The sequence below is a fragment of the Haplochromis burtoni genome, unplaced genomic scaffold (assembly GCF_018398535.1).
Source record: "Haplochromis burtoni strain Fernald_Lab_line unplaced genomic scaffold, NCSU_Asbu1 Contig_50, whole genome shotgun sequence".
Classification (NCBI taxonomy): domain Eukaryota; kingdom Metazoa; phylum Chordata; class Actinopteri; order Cichliformes; family Cichlidae; genus Haplochromis; species Haplochromis burtoni.
In genome coordinates this window covers 1,034,303-1,054,472 of record NW_024582411.1, presented here as the reverse complement: position 1 = coordinate 1,054,472, position 20,170 = coordinate 1,034,303, and the positions used below count along the sequence as shown (strand labels likewise).

General features: G+C 41.9%; 1 protein-coding gene across 10 annotated transcripts in view; it reads right to left on the bottom strand.

Annotated features, from left to right (window-relative positions):
* zfhx3 (zinc finger homeobox 3) overlaps positions 1 to 20,170 on the bottom strand; it is a 284,113-nt gene that overhangs the window by 41,176 nt on the left and 222,767 nt on the right. For all 10 annotated transcript variants that reach the window (XM_014335913.2, XM_042220537.1, XM_042220538.1 and 7 more), the window contains one exon: positions 17,999 to 18,230. In XM_014335913.2, coding sequence (XP_014191399.1) covers positions 17,999 to 18,230 — 232 coding nt within the window. The remainder of the gene's footprint in view (positions 1 to 17,998; positions 18,231 to 20,170) is intronic.

Genomic DNA, 20,170 nt, shown 5'->3' with positions numbered 1-20,170 from the left:
TTCCTTTCAAAAAGGCTCAAAGATTCAGCTGTTGAATGTCCATATAAAGAAACAAGCCGTGATGGATAAGGTAGGAACACTGTCTTAGCTGGTGCCATAACGTCAAAGAAAAGACGACAAAAAAGGTGAAGTAAATTTTCTGTACAAAACATAATATTTTAAATATTTTAGATTTGTTTGATAGCCTCTTGAAAGACCGCACAATTATTATTTTTTTCTAAGGCCTGTGAAAATTCTGGGACAGCCTTACAGCCACAGAACAGTAAAGACTGCATGAGAATATTGCCAAGAGTATGACAGAGATAACCTGGTTGGACAATTTGGTGTTCTTTCCTGTAGATGCACTGCCTGAGGTAATTGGTTTAGGGATAACATTAATTACCACATTGCTCATTAATGGATGAAGCCTTTATTGGTTCCATTGATCAGCCGGACCTGTTAGCCATCATCCTAAGCAATGGTGGATGTAACAAGCTTACATATTGGCATATCAATTAATGCAATCAATTCCTGTCTAGCAGTTGCCATTCCCCCGTCTACCCCACCCCCTTACAATTGGCCCGTCTTTTTTCCTCTATCAAGTATCTGGATGGCCGAGACAAAAGACCCATGCCAAACAAAAGTTCATTAAAAGATTTCCTAATTGTTCCTACGGTTGAGGTCATTTAACTGCAGATTGACAGAACTAATGTTAGGGTGTTTTCACAAATGAGAGGTGCAAAATACAATCTACACAATACTGGGGAAAAGACATTTTAACTGATCTGACATAAGTGCTGTAGCAGCAGTGACTTGATATTCTTGCTGAGCTTCAATTGAAAAGTCCAGCAGGTTAAGTGTGGATTAAACTTAGAAAATTAGCATTAGTGTACTTCTGAAGACATTATGACTAAGAATAAATGGATTTGAGCACATTAAGACTTAGATTTAGTTCTGTTGTGTTCCAAGCCTCCTGTTTAAACAAATATGAGAGTGATGGCAGATTTGTAGTAGGTCTGCCCATTTTACTTTATTCTACTCAGGGGGAAAAGCCTACTTCCCTTTTCTTATTTAAGATCAATGTGCCTTTTAAGGAGCCATTGATTACAACTCAGAATCCTCTCTGTGCCTTGTATGCTCCAAAGGGACGACTGACTTCAAATACGAGACTGCCGTGCCCTGGCATAACATGGTGAAATGGGTAGAACATAAGGAATGAATGAGAGAGTAGGGTGTGATAACTGAGAGCACACCATGACAAAGTGGAGGGATTTACCGTTGGGCCCACAGCACTTCATTTGCTTAATAACAGATCATTCTATAAGAAAGTGGCGCTCGGAGGGGGATATCACCCAACGAGGATGTCTCACTTGCAGAAATCCTATTTGAAGACAACACCTTTTGAGCGCTCATCCTCCTCCACGCCTAAGACGATCAACGCGCATGACAGGCCCCATTAATATGACGCCCTGTGTAACCTTGCTCTTTCTCCCTCTCTTCCAACAGGAACAAAACTGATAGCCAAGGAGGAGGGGCATTATGTACCAACTGAGCATGTAACAGGAGGGGTGGTGTTCAGTTTGAGAAGATATCTTGCATATCCTCTTTCTGAGCTAAGTGGAGCCACCTTTTTAAAGGTGGGAGAAATTTAGCGAACAGGAAACAAGAGCAAAGCGCTTTTGGTTTGTGTCTAATCAAATAAAATGTCTGTTTTTTTTTTTTTTGTTCCTCCAGGGTTTCCTCATTTCTGAACTGTAACTCACACTACCATGTACAGCTGTGTTACCAGCCTGAATCACACAAAGACACTAGTGACCTGGAGCCACTGGTAAAATGATAACAGACCGAAAAAAAGATTCTTTTTTAAATATATACACTTGTATCTAAATACAAAGCACACAATTTCTCTATATTGTGTGTGTTTTAAGTGTTTTACAAAAGCTATTAAACACTATACAATACTTAGGAGTAAATGCAACATAGTGTTTAAAAGAGAGCAAAGCAGGAGAAAAGGCAATAGAAAAATTAAGCTTGTGCAATAAATACACAAAAATAGACTTTATTATCCAAACAGATAAACCTTTAGCTGGGTTCTGAAAGGATCCACAGATTCTCAAACTCTTTATGTAAGAATATAGACACGGGCACGATGATGACACAGAAACATCGGTTCACATATTAGAGGCTGAATATGTCCTGGTCTACTGCAACAAGCACGAATTCTATTCTAGCTATAATCATTTTTTAAATACACTATGCAGACTGGGCCTCTGATGATTTCCACTGCACCTCTGTGAACCCTGCAGTGACTAAAAAAAGACAACACGCTTGTTGGACAGTGTTTTGCGTCAAGAGGGAGACCACATGCGCAGGCAGTTGGTCGGACAGCCCCTGCTCGCTCGATGCGGACCTCCTGAAGGCCCCTGTCCCCTGAGCGGCACACAAGTGGGCTGAGCAATTAACAATTTCATGCTGATTGCCTGAAGCATGTTTTGCTATGCCATAAAGATAATAGCATGAAGGGTGCAGCGGCAGCAGCCCCCCCACCCCGCCTCCTCCGGTGTTCCTCTATTGCTTCCATCTCTCAATTCTCTCCTGTGCAATTCACATGTTGGAATGGCGCTCTGCCGTCTTGCTTTATTAAAGGCACTCTCCGTGCTTAGAGGGCGCGTTTAAGAAAAAAATATATAAAGATGACTCCCTGAAGAGTAAACAGGGATGATTATTAAAGGGAAGGAGAAAACTACAGTCTTGGTCTCCCACTGGCTTCTTGATTTGAAAGTCTAATTTGGCAACTGCACACAACAGGCGTGCAGGTAGACAAAACAAACAGATTCCATTCCCCTAGACAGACGGAGCATGCTCAGAGCGGCTACTGGTGACAGCCCTCATCTCCTTCATTCTCTTCCCTGCCACAGCATGACAGCAATCCACTCTGACCATGGAGCTCACCGCTGTGCAACAGGAAAATCTGTGTACCATTAAGCCTCCTATTTGTGCAGATAAAATATATAACATGTAAAGAGTGCAAAGCATGAGACAGTAGTTGTGTAAAGCTAAAATGCTGGTGATCTCAGGGAACGTAAAGATGAAAATGATATGAACTGTAATATCTATTTGGGTATAAGTAAAGGGTTTTATATTTATCCTGTAAAAGAGTTCACCGTGCACGAAGGGAAACAGGCTGACCCACACAAAACAAGCATGCCAGCCACCATTACCGCAGGTGAACAACAGTGGTTATAGTACACAGCCTGGTGAATTCACATTATTAACTGCATAGGACAAAGAAGCATTAGCATGGCTAACCTCTTTTTTCTTTTTCTGATAATTTCAGACTAACCGTATGAACAGCACAGAAAAATTCACATGCCCTTGAACTATACACTTAACATTTTGGATGGTTCACAGACATGTAGAAGCTTTCTTTTGTGCACCATTACTTCAGTTCCCAATGTGTGCCTTTCCTTTTCTGAATATGTAGGTGAGACGTTAAAAAAGAAACATTTCTGATTAAAATCCACAACTAAATGATTAACTGAATTAAGTCTGGTGCTCTCAGTATTCAGAAGGCCACATTATTAACAGTGTAGCTCAAGGCGTTCTGTTTTTTCTATGTGAAAAGAAGCCACGCAGACATAAGGAGAGGCAGTGGACAAAGGGTTGTGGCACCAGCACTCTGCCCCGTTAGCCCGCTGTATGTGACACCCCCAAAGCACCACACACCTCACTGGGTTTTGGCGGCCCCCCCCCCCCACTCCCCTCCTCCAGCTGAGTGTGAAAGTCCAGCTGGTGGACTGACAGCCTCGACACCTCAGCTGAAGATAGCTGCATTACAGGCCCCATATTGTTTATGTCATGGAGTCTGTCATTAATTTGCATTCTGAAGGAGCCAACGCGCACATACACACTTACCATTCGATAAGGAGAAACATGTTTTTGCGTTAATTTATACAATACAATGACACCCTCCCACCCCCACCCCAGACACACAACAACACACACATACACTTATAAATTGCAGTCACATCCCCCTGCTAGAAGGGGATGATAATTGCGGACGGCCAATAAATTACTGCTGCCTCCACATCAATTATAAGCATCACGTCTGGCAATGAGGAAAATGAGATCTTGTGACAAATTTCATGAGGCTTGGCTGCCCAGCAGCCTTTCTTAACATGCTACAGATAGCAATCCCTTATCTAGCCTCTGTAATGGGGAGCTACGGATAGAGAGATGGAGCTGCAGCCATTTAATTAAAAAGCTGGGGGTAGGGGGTGGAGAGGTGTAATTCATTGAAAAGGCACAGGAAGGAGACAAAGCCTTTGTCTCCAATACATATTTTCCACAACATTGTCACTCATCAGAGGCTAACTTTGTATCTCCTCTGACAACAACTCTGAAGATTTTTCCCACAGTAATTTTGCTCGTCTCTCCGCCGTTCTCTTCTCCGTTTTTTCCCTTCTCTCCTCATTTTTTTAAATTTCCCAAGAGTCCGCTGTTTTCTCCTCTGGGACAGATAGAGCATTTTTTTTTACGAATGACTGCGGTGGACGGACAGTGGCAGTGAATGAAATGGCCCCTGCACCTAATTGTATTCCCACCTGGGGAAGGCAGGCAAGGGCGGAGGCTTCAAGAGCACAGCAATGAGGATTTATGGCAGATGGGAAGACGGCAAAATAAAACACCAAAAGGGATGGCTCTTAAATCTCATTCCCAGTGCAATATTCATTGTAGTTGCAATTGGGTGTGCTGATGGAGCACTGAAAAAAAAGGATGGGGGGGGGGACTGCTGTGTTCAAATTATGGCTGTACTCTCTACTAATATTTAACATCATTAGAAAATCATTAGAAAACCATCATAAAACCTGGGATTATGACCAGAGCATTAAACACAATGATTATTCAGTGTATTCCTTCTCCGCTCTGCCTTGGAAATGAGATTTGCAATGCTGCGGCTATGTAGAGGAAAGTATGAATATTTTTCATAATTACTGTAACATTTGAAAAACATTGGCTTGCATGAATTACTATAACATTATGAAGTTGTGTTTGTCTGCCCAAAAGCAAAGTTTTCATTGAAGCTTGTATGGGATATCATTAATGCACTTCCATGGGGGCATCAGCGGGAACAATGCTGGTTATTTTATTAAATTCTAACCTTACAAGGTTTTACCAGTTGAATGGGTGGCAGAGGCACGCATCATCGTAACCGTCATTATGTTGCCGTTTCAAAGGCGGTGGGACGTGAGAGAGAAAGCAAGTTCTATGCATGCTGAAGTTTCAGAGCATTTAATAAACTTTAGTGTGGGATATCAGCTTTCTAAGGAAAACAGTGTAAAAAAGGAAGAAAGAAAGAAAGAAATCTAGCAAATCAGGTTATGTGACTGCAAATGAGAGCACATATATCTACTACTGTAAGCTGATGTACTCTGCTTGAAGAAAAGGAGGGCCGATAGTGTCAGAGTTGAGTCTTTACTTTTTGGGATTTCTCGGCAGCCCCATTATCAAGAGCAGCCATCAGCACAAAGATAAAAGATCCTAATGGAGCTGGCCCTAGTGGAGATGAAAGGTGCAGAGATGGCACACTGTTATGAATCTCTAATGCAGCCCATGTTTCTAAGGTAATGACTGACTCTCAGGCCCCTTTCATAGGCTTACTTGCTTAAGGCCTGGGCGATAAAGGTCTCTTATTCCTTGTCACTAAGCAGTAAGGAAGAAACCCCAGGCACGGCCCTTGCTCTCATTTATACTCTATCCTAAGAAGGTATACAGGGTTTTAGTGAGGGGGGAAAAGCAAATCTGCATCAACTCTGATTCAGTGAACAGATTGACATAATCAGTACAAACTAGTGGCAAGGTTGAAAATAGTCTTACTCATCATCTGAATGTGACTTGTGGTCTGTTGCTGCTCCGCAACTAAATGGTAATCACTGTGATAACAATGAGAAGTGGCAGATAGCATAATTTCGGAGAAGCGAATGGATGTTGAAAATAAACATTTCGCTTTCTTTTTTCTTTTAAATGTTGTAGTATGCTGTTTTACGATAGGTGAAGAAGAGAAGCAACATATTCCTTTTGGGTCAGGATGAGCAGAAGGCTAATGTAAGAGCAATTCCTTGTCAAGCTTTTCAGAGTAATTGAACTGACACTTATGAGAACCAATGTTCTTTTAAATGCATTACTTGGCAGATATTCAGGCTTTTGTCCCTTAAACTTTGCCAGCAAAAAATCATGCCCTTTGAACAACAGGGAGAGGTGAAAATACATAGTGAGAGAAGTCTTTTCTGCAGTCCCTTTCACAGAACCTAATGGATTGTGAGCACTTAATGCATTAATCAATCAATATCTCTCACTGTACATCAACAGTGCGACCAAGTTATGAATGACCTCTGCAACAAAAAAGGACACTTAAATGCACACAAGATTGCTCCTAGGTTAGTAACTTGGCCCAGGTTTTTACCACCATGATTACACCTTTGCAAGGCACAGGGCCATTAACAGTGCACTAAATATACTGAGGCTGGTTGTTATACAATTTACACATGAATTTGCTGGAGTTAGTAAAATACTATAAGCCAAAGTTCTTGCCTTATTAATTCAATCTCCTACCTGGATATCCTTCAGTATGTATGACATAAGAAATACTTCACATAGAGCTGCATTACACCAAGGCCATGCACGCTTATACCTATCACATTATAATCCGCTATAAGTAGCAGGTTTGGTCACCAAGCAACATGAGAACTGCTCTGGCTTGCTCTTAGGCATCATGAAAGGTAAGTGCACTTTGTCGTAATGTGGCTCAAACACTAATTTAAAGATGGTCCCCATCTTTAGGAATATTAATATGAAAAAAGCACTCTGGGTTGAGAGGAAACGTTATAAGTAGTCGGGTATACTCCACTGATTGGCTACTGAATGGAATTTTCAAAACTACACTACTTTTAAGATTTACAGATTAATCAGTCAGACAAATTTGCAGCCGAATAAGAAAAACAACTTAAATACTAACTGTCTCTTAATATCTGATGATGTCAGAAAAGAAATGTATTTTCATGACTACAAATCATTCCTTAGATGTTGCAATGACCTTGCGGCAGGACTGTTGGTTTAGCTATGGATTTTGATCATTCTCAAACTGAAATTCTGGGCAGTGCACACTTGTCTACTTTTTCTTTTTAAATGTCTGGATAGAGAAGATAGATGAGAAGAGCTGAGGAAGTTGATGGTAGATGATGGTAGGGGGATTGTGAAGGGTGTTGATAGGGGGCATGGCTTTTTGGGCCCCTTCCTGAGTATTGCTGGAGCACAGAAGTGAACATGGAGACATAGTGGAACGGACAGGCGCTCAGGGCAAAGAGTCAGAGAAAAGAAGAGCTCAGAACAAGAGCACAAACTAATGCTATTGTGGGCAAGTCACAATGGTCTTGAAAAGTGACCGCAGAGGGCCCTTAAACAAAAAAGGCATTGCCATTCACTCTCCCCCACCCAATTAGATTCTTTTGCCCAGTTTAACATGACAAAAAGCAGTCAATTTTTCCTAATTCCTGTTGCTATACCGGCCCCTGTCCTACCTTAACTTCGTTCTACCTCAGAATGGGGCCCCATCTGTTAGACTGACAGCAACTTGTGACATGGATTCAAACACATCCACTGTGTTCTCCGTTCTACATCTCACACACAAATACACGCCCCATCTCGGGTTTCCCAGGTAGGTGAAATATTCAGCATATACATGAGAGGGACCGATTTCCAGAAAACCTCACTCACCAAGCACTGCTAAGCTTATACATTTTAATTTTTTCACTGAAAAATAAAAGTATTTCTTTCTTCTCTAGATCTTAGATTAGATGCAACTAAAGATTGATGTGTTTCCTCCATTCTCCACAGATTGGAATATAAAGGTACTCTTGAGATAGTTGCTGCTCAGCATTTCTGCTAAAAAGATGACAAACTGGGGTAAAAAACACAAATGAACTGATGAAGCGTAGCCCTGAAATTCATCTAAAAACAGTACAATATTGTGCTGCAAATAGTACTATAATTCTGTTCCATACAAACATCTGTATCACTGAACAGATCCATCAACTATGGGTTTTTTGTTTTATTCTTTACAGGCACCGTTAGAGGCTAAACATATAGAGCCCTTAGAACAGCATACTTAATTATCATTTCTGACAAGTGTTAAACCACACAAGGCTAAACCTAATAGATGAGGTCACAAGAAACAACAGACACCACACCGCTATTGATCTTTCTGTTGGTAAATCCATAAAGTATCCCACCACCATTGCTTAAAACTCACAGATGTCCTGAAATTGTCAAGGTTCAGCCAAATGTAATTAGCAAACACATTTATTTTACATATAAAATTAATCGATTGGTCCTGTAAAAACACACCTATATATGTATAATGATTTGAGATCACTAATGATAACTTCAGGGATTTATGAACAATGTATTTTCATAAGGGGGGGAAACATCACCATCAGAGAATACTATGTATTAATCCAAAATCATAGTCTCAAAGTTTTTAAAGTACAGATTATCAACAGTACTGTGTAAAATGACGTGTAAATGAAGGCTATGTGTAAATGAAATGAGAAAACTAGACCAATAATTTGCTTAGAAAAAGCGTGCCGGACTTTTTCCTACCACTGTGCCATTTTTACAGTTGGTAAAATAAAAAGTGTGAAATATGACAGCAATAGACACAAGTGTGCAAACTTGTTTATTATTCATGTCTGAGTCACAGGGTGAACACTGACAGTTCCACCAGAAGTAAGTAATTAAGCACAAATTACAGTATATAGAAATTTGTTGTTGTTAGGCATTGATTAACTGGTAATTAGTGGAAATCTTGTTGTTGCAGTAACTCCTTCTCCATCTCGAGGGTCATGGTGGAACCTTTTCTCACCAGTTTGTATTTATTTGTGTATATGTCAGGATTTTCATTTACAATCTCTTTCTTATCATCCATTACTCTGCTCTTCCATCCTTTGCTCCAGACAGTGGGAAGAAAATCTACAGCCAACTCACAAAACAACAGTGGCAGAGCAGCATATCCAGGCAGATAAAGAGAAACTGAGAGGGACTGGCTATCTATTGGAGGAAAAGGAACACCATAAATATGACTGAGGCAAACAAAAAGCATTCTGTTCCAGATTGGTACTCGGCAGGTGTTCACATCTAGTTAAGCAGAGTTGGGATGTGAGAAATCTATAGAAGCTTTCTTTAACAAATGTTGCCCTCACAGAATAATTATTGTTTAGCTAGTAGACACCACCCACTAACATACACTCTTCTGTATGTGTTCTGCTAATCAATCGCATTGTTCTTCAAAACATGATCTTATTTCATGCATTGGGGCCTGTTGGGAAAAATACCTGAAAGTACGCAGCCAGAGGCTCTAGACCTAAACGTGCTTTGTAATCAATGGGAACTTGCCACAGCATCACTGGTGGTATCACACTCAAAGTGGTGTGAGAATTTCTGTTTGCTGCCGATAGCCAGCTACAGAGGGGAAGGGGTGAGGGGGATATTTGTGCACACTAGACAAATCCAGCACAATTCCCAATATCCGTATGTAGAAGGTTCCCTCTAATGTCACACACACACACACACACACACACACACACACACACACACACACACACACACACACACACACACACACACACACATATACAGTAGAGCCTCCCTCCTACACATAATATCCTTTTGTGTTTTTCATCAAACTCATCCATTTCTCTTCATCCACCCTCCCTCCCTTCTCCCCCCTCCCCCCCTCCCCCCTCCTCAGGTGGTGTGTAGTGTACTGTCAAGCACAGTGTGAATCAATGACTGGTGCTCACGCCCACAGGTAAAGGTTAGAAAGGTTCACTATTGAATTATTTCTGCACTTCTCTCATTGCTGCCATCTGCCTGGCTGCTTTTAGTTGATGCGGTTAAGGCACTGGAGGGGACCCTTTTTACTAATGCACTCAAAACATGAATGCATGTGTGCGTTTGTGTGTATCCCGTATGAGTCTGCATGTTGGTTTATTTGTAAGGATGTTTTCTTCACATGTAACTAACATAACATGAGTTTTGCACACATGAACGTGCACACACACACACACACAATTATGCACACTCTGTTCGCCACTCATGCCTATCTATCAGACAGTAGATAATGAATCACAACATCTGTGCTTTCAGCTAGTCTTTGTTTCATGTGCCTTTATTCTAATGGAGCCTTCAGAGTGTGAGGGCAACATGCTGTTGGATAGGGCATCCTTCACTCTCTGGTTTTGTTTTGCTGTCAGCGAGGCTGATCGTCTCTGCTGGACCCAGGGTGAGCTCATCCATAGCACAGATCATGCCCTTTGATCCACCAGCTCCCTCTGGGGGGCACAAACAGCCTTATTAAAAATGGCTAAATAAAACTTTCCTAGCCTCAACTCGATAGTTCCCAAACTTTACCCCAGCTTCCTCTCTGATGCTGCCTATGGTCAAATTGAGCAGCCTAATTCTGACAGCAAGCCGCACTGTTCACCCGATACCAAAACACAGAAACAAATGAAGCCATATATGTTTTTAACAATTTATTGCTTCTAGTTGCTAAACTACCTGGCATTACACTAGCACTGCAATCAATACCACAGACAAAAGAATGTTGGGTATAAGACGATAATGCGAGCCTTAGGGGAAAGTTTAAGTGAGGAGTGTGAGCGGAAACTTAGGAAGAAGCTTAAATATTAGAACTATTATATACAAAGAGGTAAAAAAAATTATAGGAGTAGTAGTAGATGTAGTAAATTATCGGGCCACCTGTATTGGGTCATCTGTACCCATTGATTCTACAAGTTTATTCATTACTGGAAGGATGGAGCGCAACACATCAATCCAAAACCTCCAACATGTGTTCAGCTACGTCTGGTCACCGTAAAGGCCCTGGCACCATTTTTCTATCCTCATAAAACCACTACTTTTGAATCATCCTGGAAGAGACCACTCCCATTAGGATAGAAATGTTTTATCACAGGATAAAGGTGTGATCACTCAGAACAACTTTCTATTGATTTGCAGTGACCCTTTCCTGCAAGGGGATAACTGGACCCAAACCATGGCAGCAAAATGCCACCTACAGCAGAGCAGAGCTATCAGATCACCTCCCTGAATGGGTCAAGCATTCAGGCCTATACCATTCTCTCCACATATGCACTTACAGACTTATTGAGAACATGCTAAGGGATGACTCATCTTATCACTTTTTGTTCCCAGATCTCTAGAGAGAATGGTTTGCACCACTAAACACTCAAATGTGTATTCATCTTAATAATGACACGCTTATACACTGCAGTCCTATTCTAATATTCCTCTCTCTGTTATTGTCGAAGGACTGTTCTTGCTCAAACACTGATAACGTTCTGCATCGACATACTCAATCCCCTAAGAAAGAGCTGCTCATGAGAGTTGCTCTTGTGTTTCTTTTTAACTAAAGCAAAAGCATCTTGGCCTTTGAATGTGCACAATTCTTTTAACTTATCCCTTTCACATAGATTTAAATGCAGATGTCAATTTATGCACTGTCCCTACAGTGAGCAGTCTGTGTGACTGAAACTCCTGAAGCTCCTGAAGCTCCAGCCATTTCTGCCACAGCAATGATCAATGAACAAAGTCATTTTAATCTTTTTGTGTTGGTATCTCGATACAAAACCTGAATCAGTGGGGTTTGTTTTGCGTTTTTGTTATTTTTGTTATACACACCACAAAGCGTAATTGGATGCTAATTGCTTAATTGTTCTATGTTCTGCAGCTGCATGGAAGCGTCTGCATTTGTTGTGTTTCTCCACTCATTTTATTTGTTTTTTCCCCTTTAATTTCACACCTGCTTGTATTGTATTGCTTTCAGTGTATTAACATTGCCCAATAATTTCAAAAAGTTATTTTACTAACTATGTATGGATCTCTTGAGAAATGCAATTTACCATCAAAAGATTTGACAACGAAAGAAAGCTTGTGATCACATTTAAAATAGTTAAATCATGCTATTTATCCGTATGGGTTTCTTGTAAATGGTCTAATTAGAAAAGTCATCCACCTACGCTATCTCACATTTACCTCTGGCTGAACTAAAAATAATTTCTGTATAAAAGCCAGACAGAAATCAAATAGATTTCATATAATTCAGTCATTAAAGGGTGTAAACCTGTTTTTCCTTCATCTCATGTACCTATGGCAGCGACATGACTGGTGCTATAATTAAACCCATCACAACCATTATGTCTTTGGCACCTAATCTATTCCCTCCTCCTTCGTGTGTGTCTGTCTGTAACCACAGACTTCTCGCCCTCAGCTCTGATTGACAGACCCTGTGGAGGCTGTGGTCACTCCGTGTGACTGACACGAGGGGCAGCGAGGCTACTGCATTACCTCCTTCCCCTGCCTTTGAGTGCCTTCTGATCCTGCAATCCAGCACCTCACACCACCGATCGTCACCTCTGCTCCAATATCCAGCAGCAAAGGCTCTAGGCCTGAAAATAGAACTCATTAACACGTTTAGTAAGTACAAATGAGATGACTCTCTCCTGATGGACTGTCTATCTTTTGGATCAGCTTTCAAGGAGAGTGTGTGGTAATGACAAGAGAGAGGGAAACCAATATTATAATGTGCTGCCGGCCTGCTCTGAAAATGGGCTTGATGACAGGGAGAGCCTCTTGCACCCACACGGCCTGACTTTCAGTGTGGACACCTATGTGTGTGCTCGTTTATGGTTATGCAAGTTTGCACAATAAAATCTGGCGCATAGTTACACTCACGTAACATAACTAACACGCAGGGTGCAAAACATACAAAGCACAGACAAGGTGGACTAAAGTGAACTAATGTGTGAAAGTCTCACAGTGCGACAGCTTCATTAAAAGGTTTGTATTGTGCTTTTGAGGGCCACTTGCTTTTGGTGTCTTAACATGACTCAGTCTGTCCTAATAGGATTCATCACTTTTCTGATAATCTAATTTTTATGTAAACGCTCATCTTTGAACTTTATGCTGCCACAAAGCCAGATGTATTGGACCGAGAGGCACACCAGGAGTCAGACTTTACCCAACTTCCAGCCTGAGGGGAAAGCTAACTAGTATTTACACGAACGATGGTTCAGTCACCAGACATTTTTATTCACAGCCTATCCCAGAATAGAGTTGCGGCTTTCTGGTCAATTTGCTATTACAGGATGAGCCAGGAGATGAATTCATACCAAGCCTGTAAAGCAGGGGGCACAGGGAAAGAAAGGACTTCCTTGTGTTAGTTTGAGCAGCAGGGTCATGAATTCTAAAATACAACTGGAAAATCTATAAAGCCATCATTTTGGCTTTTTAATAAATGTCTAGTCTTTTGTAATATTTTCAAAATGAAAAGTAATGCATTTATGAATTTCCTGGCACGTTTTGCAGACAGCAAACAATTTCCTTTGCTGCCTAGATGCCCTTCGGACAGGGATTAGAAGGCAGGCGACTGACAGAGGCCTGACTGAGCTGTGGGCCCTCTGGGGCCCTGCTCATCCAGGCCTGCACAGCCCTCATCCTCATATCCACTCTGCATCACCAGGCAATAACAGCCTTTATTAAAAGCGCATTGCAGCAGTGTCTGTCTATACAACTTACTTTTAGATTGGCCATAATGTGGCATGTAGAAAGGGTCTGGTGGTTAGGGGCTATAATATCCTGTTTCTGGAAAGGTTTACTTTGCATTTTAACAAGCATGAATAAAGAAGGACATTCCAGAAATGGCTACCGTCTGTTTTGCTCTTGCCTGTGGGGAGCAAAAGCTCTGACCATAGCCATTGCATGCCATCAGAGCGTGGCCGGGCTCACCTCTGATTTTACGTAGCTTTAATAGCAGTAAGTTCGCCGCTGGATGTGAAGATGGTTATAGTTTGATAGCAGTAGATGGTAAAATCCTATAAAAAACATATACATATATATATATAAAGATCAGTAATATGCATTCTGAACACATGGTAGTAATTTGACAGACAGGATGTCAACACACTATCTCCCATCATTAAATCTCAAGGTGAGCTCCACAGTGTTTGGCAAACCCTAAAATATGAGCACCTTTGCTCTATCAGAACATTTTCCACACCATTGTGTATTTTCCAGCGTTTTCTGACTGTCTCAAGAATTATGCATGAGGTAGAAAGGGAGGCATGTGGGGAGGGAAGAGAAATGCCTCTGTTGTCAGGATGGGCCTTGCTATTAGGTGTGTGACCCTGAAAGTGCACCCCTTTTAGCGAAACAAGCAATGGATCTCATACTGGATACCACTATTATGCAGTAATTTGTATGCATCCTCTTGTCTCATTTCCATTTATTAAAGCACACAGCTCCCTGCCCAGTTTCTCAAACTGGTCATTGAAAGTAACACTGATCCAAACCGGAGGTTTATGTACCATTTTCAAGCAGTTATGTAGTGGCAGAGAAAACAACCGCAGAGTTAAAGTGAGATAACCCCTCCCCAAACCAGCCTTCGCCCTCGAATACCCAGGTCTCTGTGTCCAAACAGACGGGAGACAATGACTGGTGGCTGCCCAGGTGGCCCCAGCCCCAGCCCCAGCCTTCTCCTTCTCAGCCTCCTAGGCTCACAGACAGGGATTTCCTCCTGCGATGAGAGCCAAGCCGTCACAGCCCAGCGATCAAGGGCCCGCCATCTGTGACTGAAGCAGATTTACAGCAGGAGCTAATCCACACTGTCAGCTACGTTTGTTTTCCATCTCTGCCTCCACCACGCACATACATAAACTCACTGCAAACTCTCTACAAGTGAGAAACACTCCCTTTTTACCCTTATAAAACACTCTTCTGAATCTCTTCCATCCACGCACAGACCTAAAGCAAACACTAACCCCTTGCACAGAAGGACATTTACCCATCAGCTCAATTTAATTTTGCCCCTATTAAAAGGCATGATCTCATTTTGCTCTATGCTTAAAAATAATTTTAGTTGTTAAAAATGAGAAACCTAAATGTGTCACTGAGTTACATGCCCCGGTGAACATCATTCATAAGAAATAGGGTCATCATATCTCTCCAACACAAGCTCCCCAAATTCCTCTGCATCCGTTTGGGAGTTTCCTCTGTGTATTAGCTTCTCCTGGACACTTGTACAACCTGATTCTTTACACTGACAGCTGTCAACAATCACTCTAAACACCTACAAACCACTCTTGGTTTCACCTGTTTCTCTGTAGTATCATAAGATATATTTGCTGTTATGACTCTCTTCATAACTGAACACTTGATGGGAATTTTAAACATCTTCAGTTTTCAGTTTCATCCTTGTATCTTTTCTATTTTATCTTTATGTAAATATGCCAGCTGCTATTCTTAAAAAAAAGAAAGTAGTGCACTGGTTCAAGTCAGTGCTGAGCTTTGTTCTCTGCACACAGGGCAGCTGTGTGGGGTTGGGGTCCCTCTGAGACCTTCTTTGTTTCGCCATACATAAAGGGTTAAAGAAGACAAATGGAGGTGGGGCCACAGAGCAAAATGCCTAAGCAGCACATTTATAGTATGGGCAAGAATTAAAACAATGCAGGCTTTTTATCCCCGTGTTAGTCTAATTAAAAAGAAACCTAATTTCTGCTGCCCTTGCTCTCCTTGGACATTCAGCCCGGAGGAGATTTGTGGCGATAAATCCCAGCAGTCAGTGTTTGCTGCATCCTCATAAAGAACATGGATATGCAAAGTTGTAAAACACTCCAGATCACATGTGAGGGCAGCCTAAATTTACTGCACTGCTGTCATAGCAACTTAACAGGCAACTTCAACATAATTAGCCAAAAGAAATTATTATGTAAGAGTTGTGCCAGACTACCATTGCATCCCACCTTTGTGTAACGCTGACATGTCTTTGATCACAGAACTGAGGGATTTTTTGCTTTGTTTGAAAGGGGGGAGGTGGGACAAATTTCATATGTTCTGGCAACAAACCCAGAAACGCAACAAGCCCAGCACCTAACCCAGCAGAGAAAGCCCTCGCAGGATCACAGAACAGCAGCAGGCGAGGGAATTACTGTCTAGGTGACCCAGAAATCCAGGGGCAACTTTGTTTTAACAAACCAGGGAATGTTCCACCACTTTAGCAAGTATGCCTCAACCACAAAAAGAGCCCTGTGCCACAGAAGAGCTAAAGAAGAGGAAATTAAATATTACACTGGGAATGGCTCAATCCTAGCTGAGAGGTGGGGCTGGCGGTCCAGCACAGCTGATGCTTTTGCGGTGTGAAACGGCAGAAGTGAGGGGTGTGGAGTCAGCAATTTTAGAGTTAACGATTATAGACAAAGAGCTCTGATCATTAAAGTAGTAATGTGATCAAGATGCTGAGTTTTTACACACTGCCTTCCACCTAAAAGATCTCGTTTGTACATGGTTAGCTGTCAAGGAATAGAACGAGTAACATCCCACAAGCTAAACAACAATACTACACAACGTTAGAGCCTAAATAATAACAAGAAATGGCATTAACGTCCATCCCGATAATCAAGCTTCATCGTCACCAAAACACACTCTACAACTTTTTAAAAAACTTGTTCTTGTTTTTAAATTCTTGAATCTGTTAAATACCAGTGGTCTTTTTGAGTAAGTGAGAGTTGCTGTAATTTGATGAAGCTCTGCAAGGCAGCAACCACTGCTGACGTGTGTGTACATGTAATGATACCGTGCACACGCAGCCCCGCTGCAGGGACACTTTGCCTAACCTAAGATCCTTCATCCTGGCACAAACACGGGCATCGGAAACATGAAAGCTTAAAAGAGGCGAAGAAAAAAAAAAACGAATCATAAACACTGCATCTACTGAAAAACAGAAAACACATTTATTTGCAAAGAGCAAAACAACTCCTCCTGTCTGGAAAAAAGAAGAAGAAAAAAGATCCCAACCCCCCACCCCTTTTAACCTAAATGGCCCTTCCTCTTGCCTTGCATGTTCGCTTGTCCACTGTACTGTAGTCATTAACATATTTGGAGTGCAGCGAGCAGAAAGCTTAATTGTCCCTAATTGCTCGGCTAAATATGTTCTCTAATGATTTGCTTCAGATCTGTGACTGCCTTTTGCGCAATTTCCCGGCTGCTGGCTTCATTATCCCTGCCTCCTTGGAACAAAGCGTCTTCACAGGCTGGCCTTTTTTTTTTCCTCCTACATAACACAGACAGCGAGTATGTGTGCGAGGGAAGTAATGGTTCCCTCTTGGAAGGACACACAATAGAGCCCCTTTGTCAGGGCACAGGAGTTAAAGTGATTAGAAAACCAAATCTCTACTAAGAAAGAGTGTTAATTGACCACAGCTCACTCTTCCTAATCAGTCCATAATAAATGGGCAATTGAGGCACTTTGTTTCAGCCATGCAACTGTTGTTGTGGCGGAGTCTGTGTTTTTTTGGGGGGGGTGTTTTTCTTCTTGTTGCATCTGCTCCTGTTGTTCAGCTCCTCCTGCCTTCGCCCTAATGCTTTGCCTCAATGTGTCTTTAATGGCTTCTGTTCTCGCTGCACAACGTTGGCTTAGTAGAAACATTTTACGTAAAGCATAGTAGATCACAACTACAACGGAAGACTAAAGTTGTACTGGCATCTATTGTTGAGTATTGTGTCACACAGTTCTGTATGCGTAAAAAAGTCTAAACGTACAAACAAGTGTAGTGCCCATGCATATAAGTTATGGCTGAGCGTCTTCATCATTTCAGAGTAAACTAAGAGCAAATGAAACAAAAAGGCAAACAAAAAAAAAGTCATTTAATTTGGAAACATATCTATTAATGGTCACATTTAGTCTATGAGGAATTTTGCGTGAAAGTGGGAAGCCTTTGAACAATTGTGAATGCAAATTGTTAATGACTTAGGCAAATAAAGCTTCTCAATTGAGCATGTGAATGCGTAATTGTGTGCAAGACACAGATGTGTAGGCAAAGACATCAAGAAAGTAAGAAAAAAAAGTACCATAAAGAGACACTAAAAGCAAGCCCCAGGGGCGTGTTCTGACCTGTATCTGAAGAAGGGCATTTGCGGATGGTAAAGATGGAGCTGAGGTCCTCCTCCTCCTCTGGCAGGCCCTTCTGCAAGCGCTGAAGCTTCCTGAGGCTCTCACTGCGTTGGTGCTTCATAGAGCGCACATGCTGGATCAGGTTGAGCTTGGCCTTGGTCGAGTAGTTGCACAGCACACAATGGTAGTAGCAGGCATCACCCTCCACCGCGTTTTCGTGCTGCTGCAGGTGCTGTGGGAGGCGAACGAGCGAGAGAGAGGGGAAAGATAGAGATGGAAAGGAACACAGGGAAAGAGAGAGATCGAGAGGAAAAGAGAGAGAGAAAGAAGTTATTGTAGATGGCAGATAGCTGGCTAGGCACCACCGACTCACTTTCACTCACACAGTTGGCAAATGAACAAATCAATTCCCAATCACAGCCCTGTTGTTTAACATCCAGACCTCTTCCACTTCAGGACAACTGTTTGGACTGCACACTTGTCTGCGTGAGTGTCTGTATCAGTGGGCTAAAAGGACAGGAGAGGCCTGGGAGGCACGCAAATCTCAGGGGCCCAAGGGCGGGCAGGAATCGCATCAGCCACCCTTCAGAAGCCGCGGGTCTACAGCCTCACAGACGGAAGGAAGCATTGATCCCCTTCACTCAACAGAAGCTTCCCGTCTCTGAAAAGGAAACTCCAAACATCTGCCTGTTTCACGCATGGGATACTAAATATTGATCATGGTGAGTTAAATCCTCACTCTCTCATAGAAAAAGAGAGGCAAAGCCAGCCGGTGGTGAGGCAGGAGGGGGACTGAGGGAAAATGGAACATTCCACAACAGGACGACAACCTTCAGAGGACAGGAAATCAGCATCAGTATTGACCTGTCAACCCCAGCACTTCCTCCAAGGCTCCACAGCACGCCTGGTCCAGCTTTCACCCACTCTCCACAGAGTCACAACATGCACAACACCCTATAGTGACACCATGCCACAACAATCTCTTGTCACACCACCAGGCTCCAGTCTAATTACCTCCTGCATGGCTCAATCAATGATGCAATGCCAACACAATATGTCTGAACCTGGTGCGAGCAACAGAGTTATTGACCATTATCCTAAAGCATCACACTGATTGTTGCTGGATGTTTACAATAAAAGCCCCAGACCGGGCATGGCTACTTGTGTCATGCCTGTCACGCGCTGTTTCTTATATCAAACTCTGCAGTCTCGCTGTGGATTTCTGTGGCTGCAATCGATGTCAATCACCAAAAGTTTTCCTCTTTTTCCTCTGATCTTATTGGCGCCTGTGTCTCCTGTGAGGCATGCTGAGAGAGTACAACTAAATAATTGTAAAATGCAGAGTGTCTTATGCAGAGAGATTGTGGATGAATATATACCTTTTAGTACATACAGTACAAGTGAAGCAGCTGTTCAACGAAGGCCAAAATAAGGATGAAACACTGCTGGATACACTGAAAGGTATTTCTGCTAATTTTTAAAGCTATAATATGCTTCAATTGTCATTTACTTTGTAAACACAACACTCCCTTGAATCTAACATTATATATATATATATATATATTTTAAAGAAGATCCTGTACATTGTTTCTTTAACCAGGCAAAATGCACTGAAGAAAATTAACCTTGACGTTCACCTATACCATTTTTATACATTCAAACAGTATTATCTTCTATGTGTCAGTTTCCCTTTATAAACCATTCATCAAGAAGACACTGAACTATCCTCTCCTGCACTAGACGGCCTGTTTGGCTGGCTGGAAGACATAAAAGCAATGGAAACATTACACATTTAACCACATTACTTCTAAATCAGGTGTTGACAGGCTGGCAAAAAAAAAGTCATAACAATATTATGCCTCCCTAAAAAGCTCTTGTCCCTTTCTCCTAATGTTTAATTTTCTGGCAATATTCTAATATTGCTATGGGGTTTTCTGAGCTATTGTGTTTCATTCTCTTTGGCTTCATATTTCTCACTTCTACACCTAAAATGTGCATTAAGACACTGCTTCCAGGAAAAGGAATAGGAGGTTTTTTTTCCTCTTTGTGAGCCCCAAGGCTCAGTGTAATAGAGTTATTAGGTGATTGTAAAAAGCTCTGTGTGCTCTCCTTTCTCGCCTCGTTTTAAGCCATCCATGATGTCATGAATAGGTGTTGCTGGATATTGGGGGG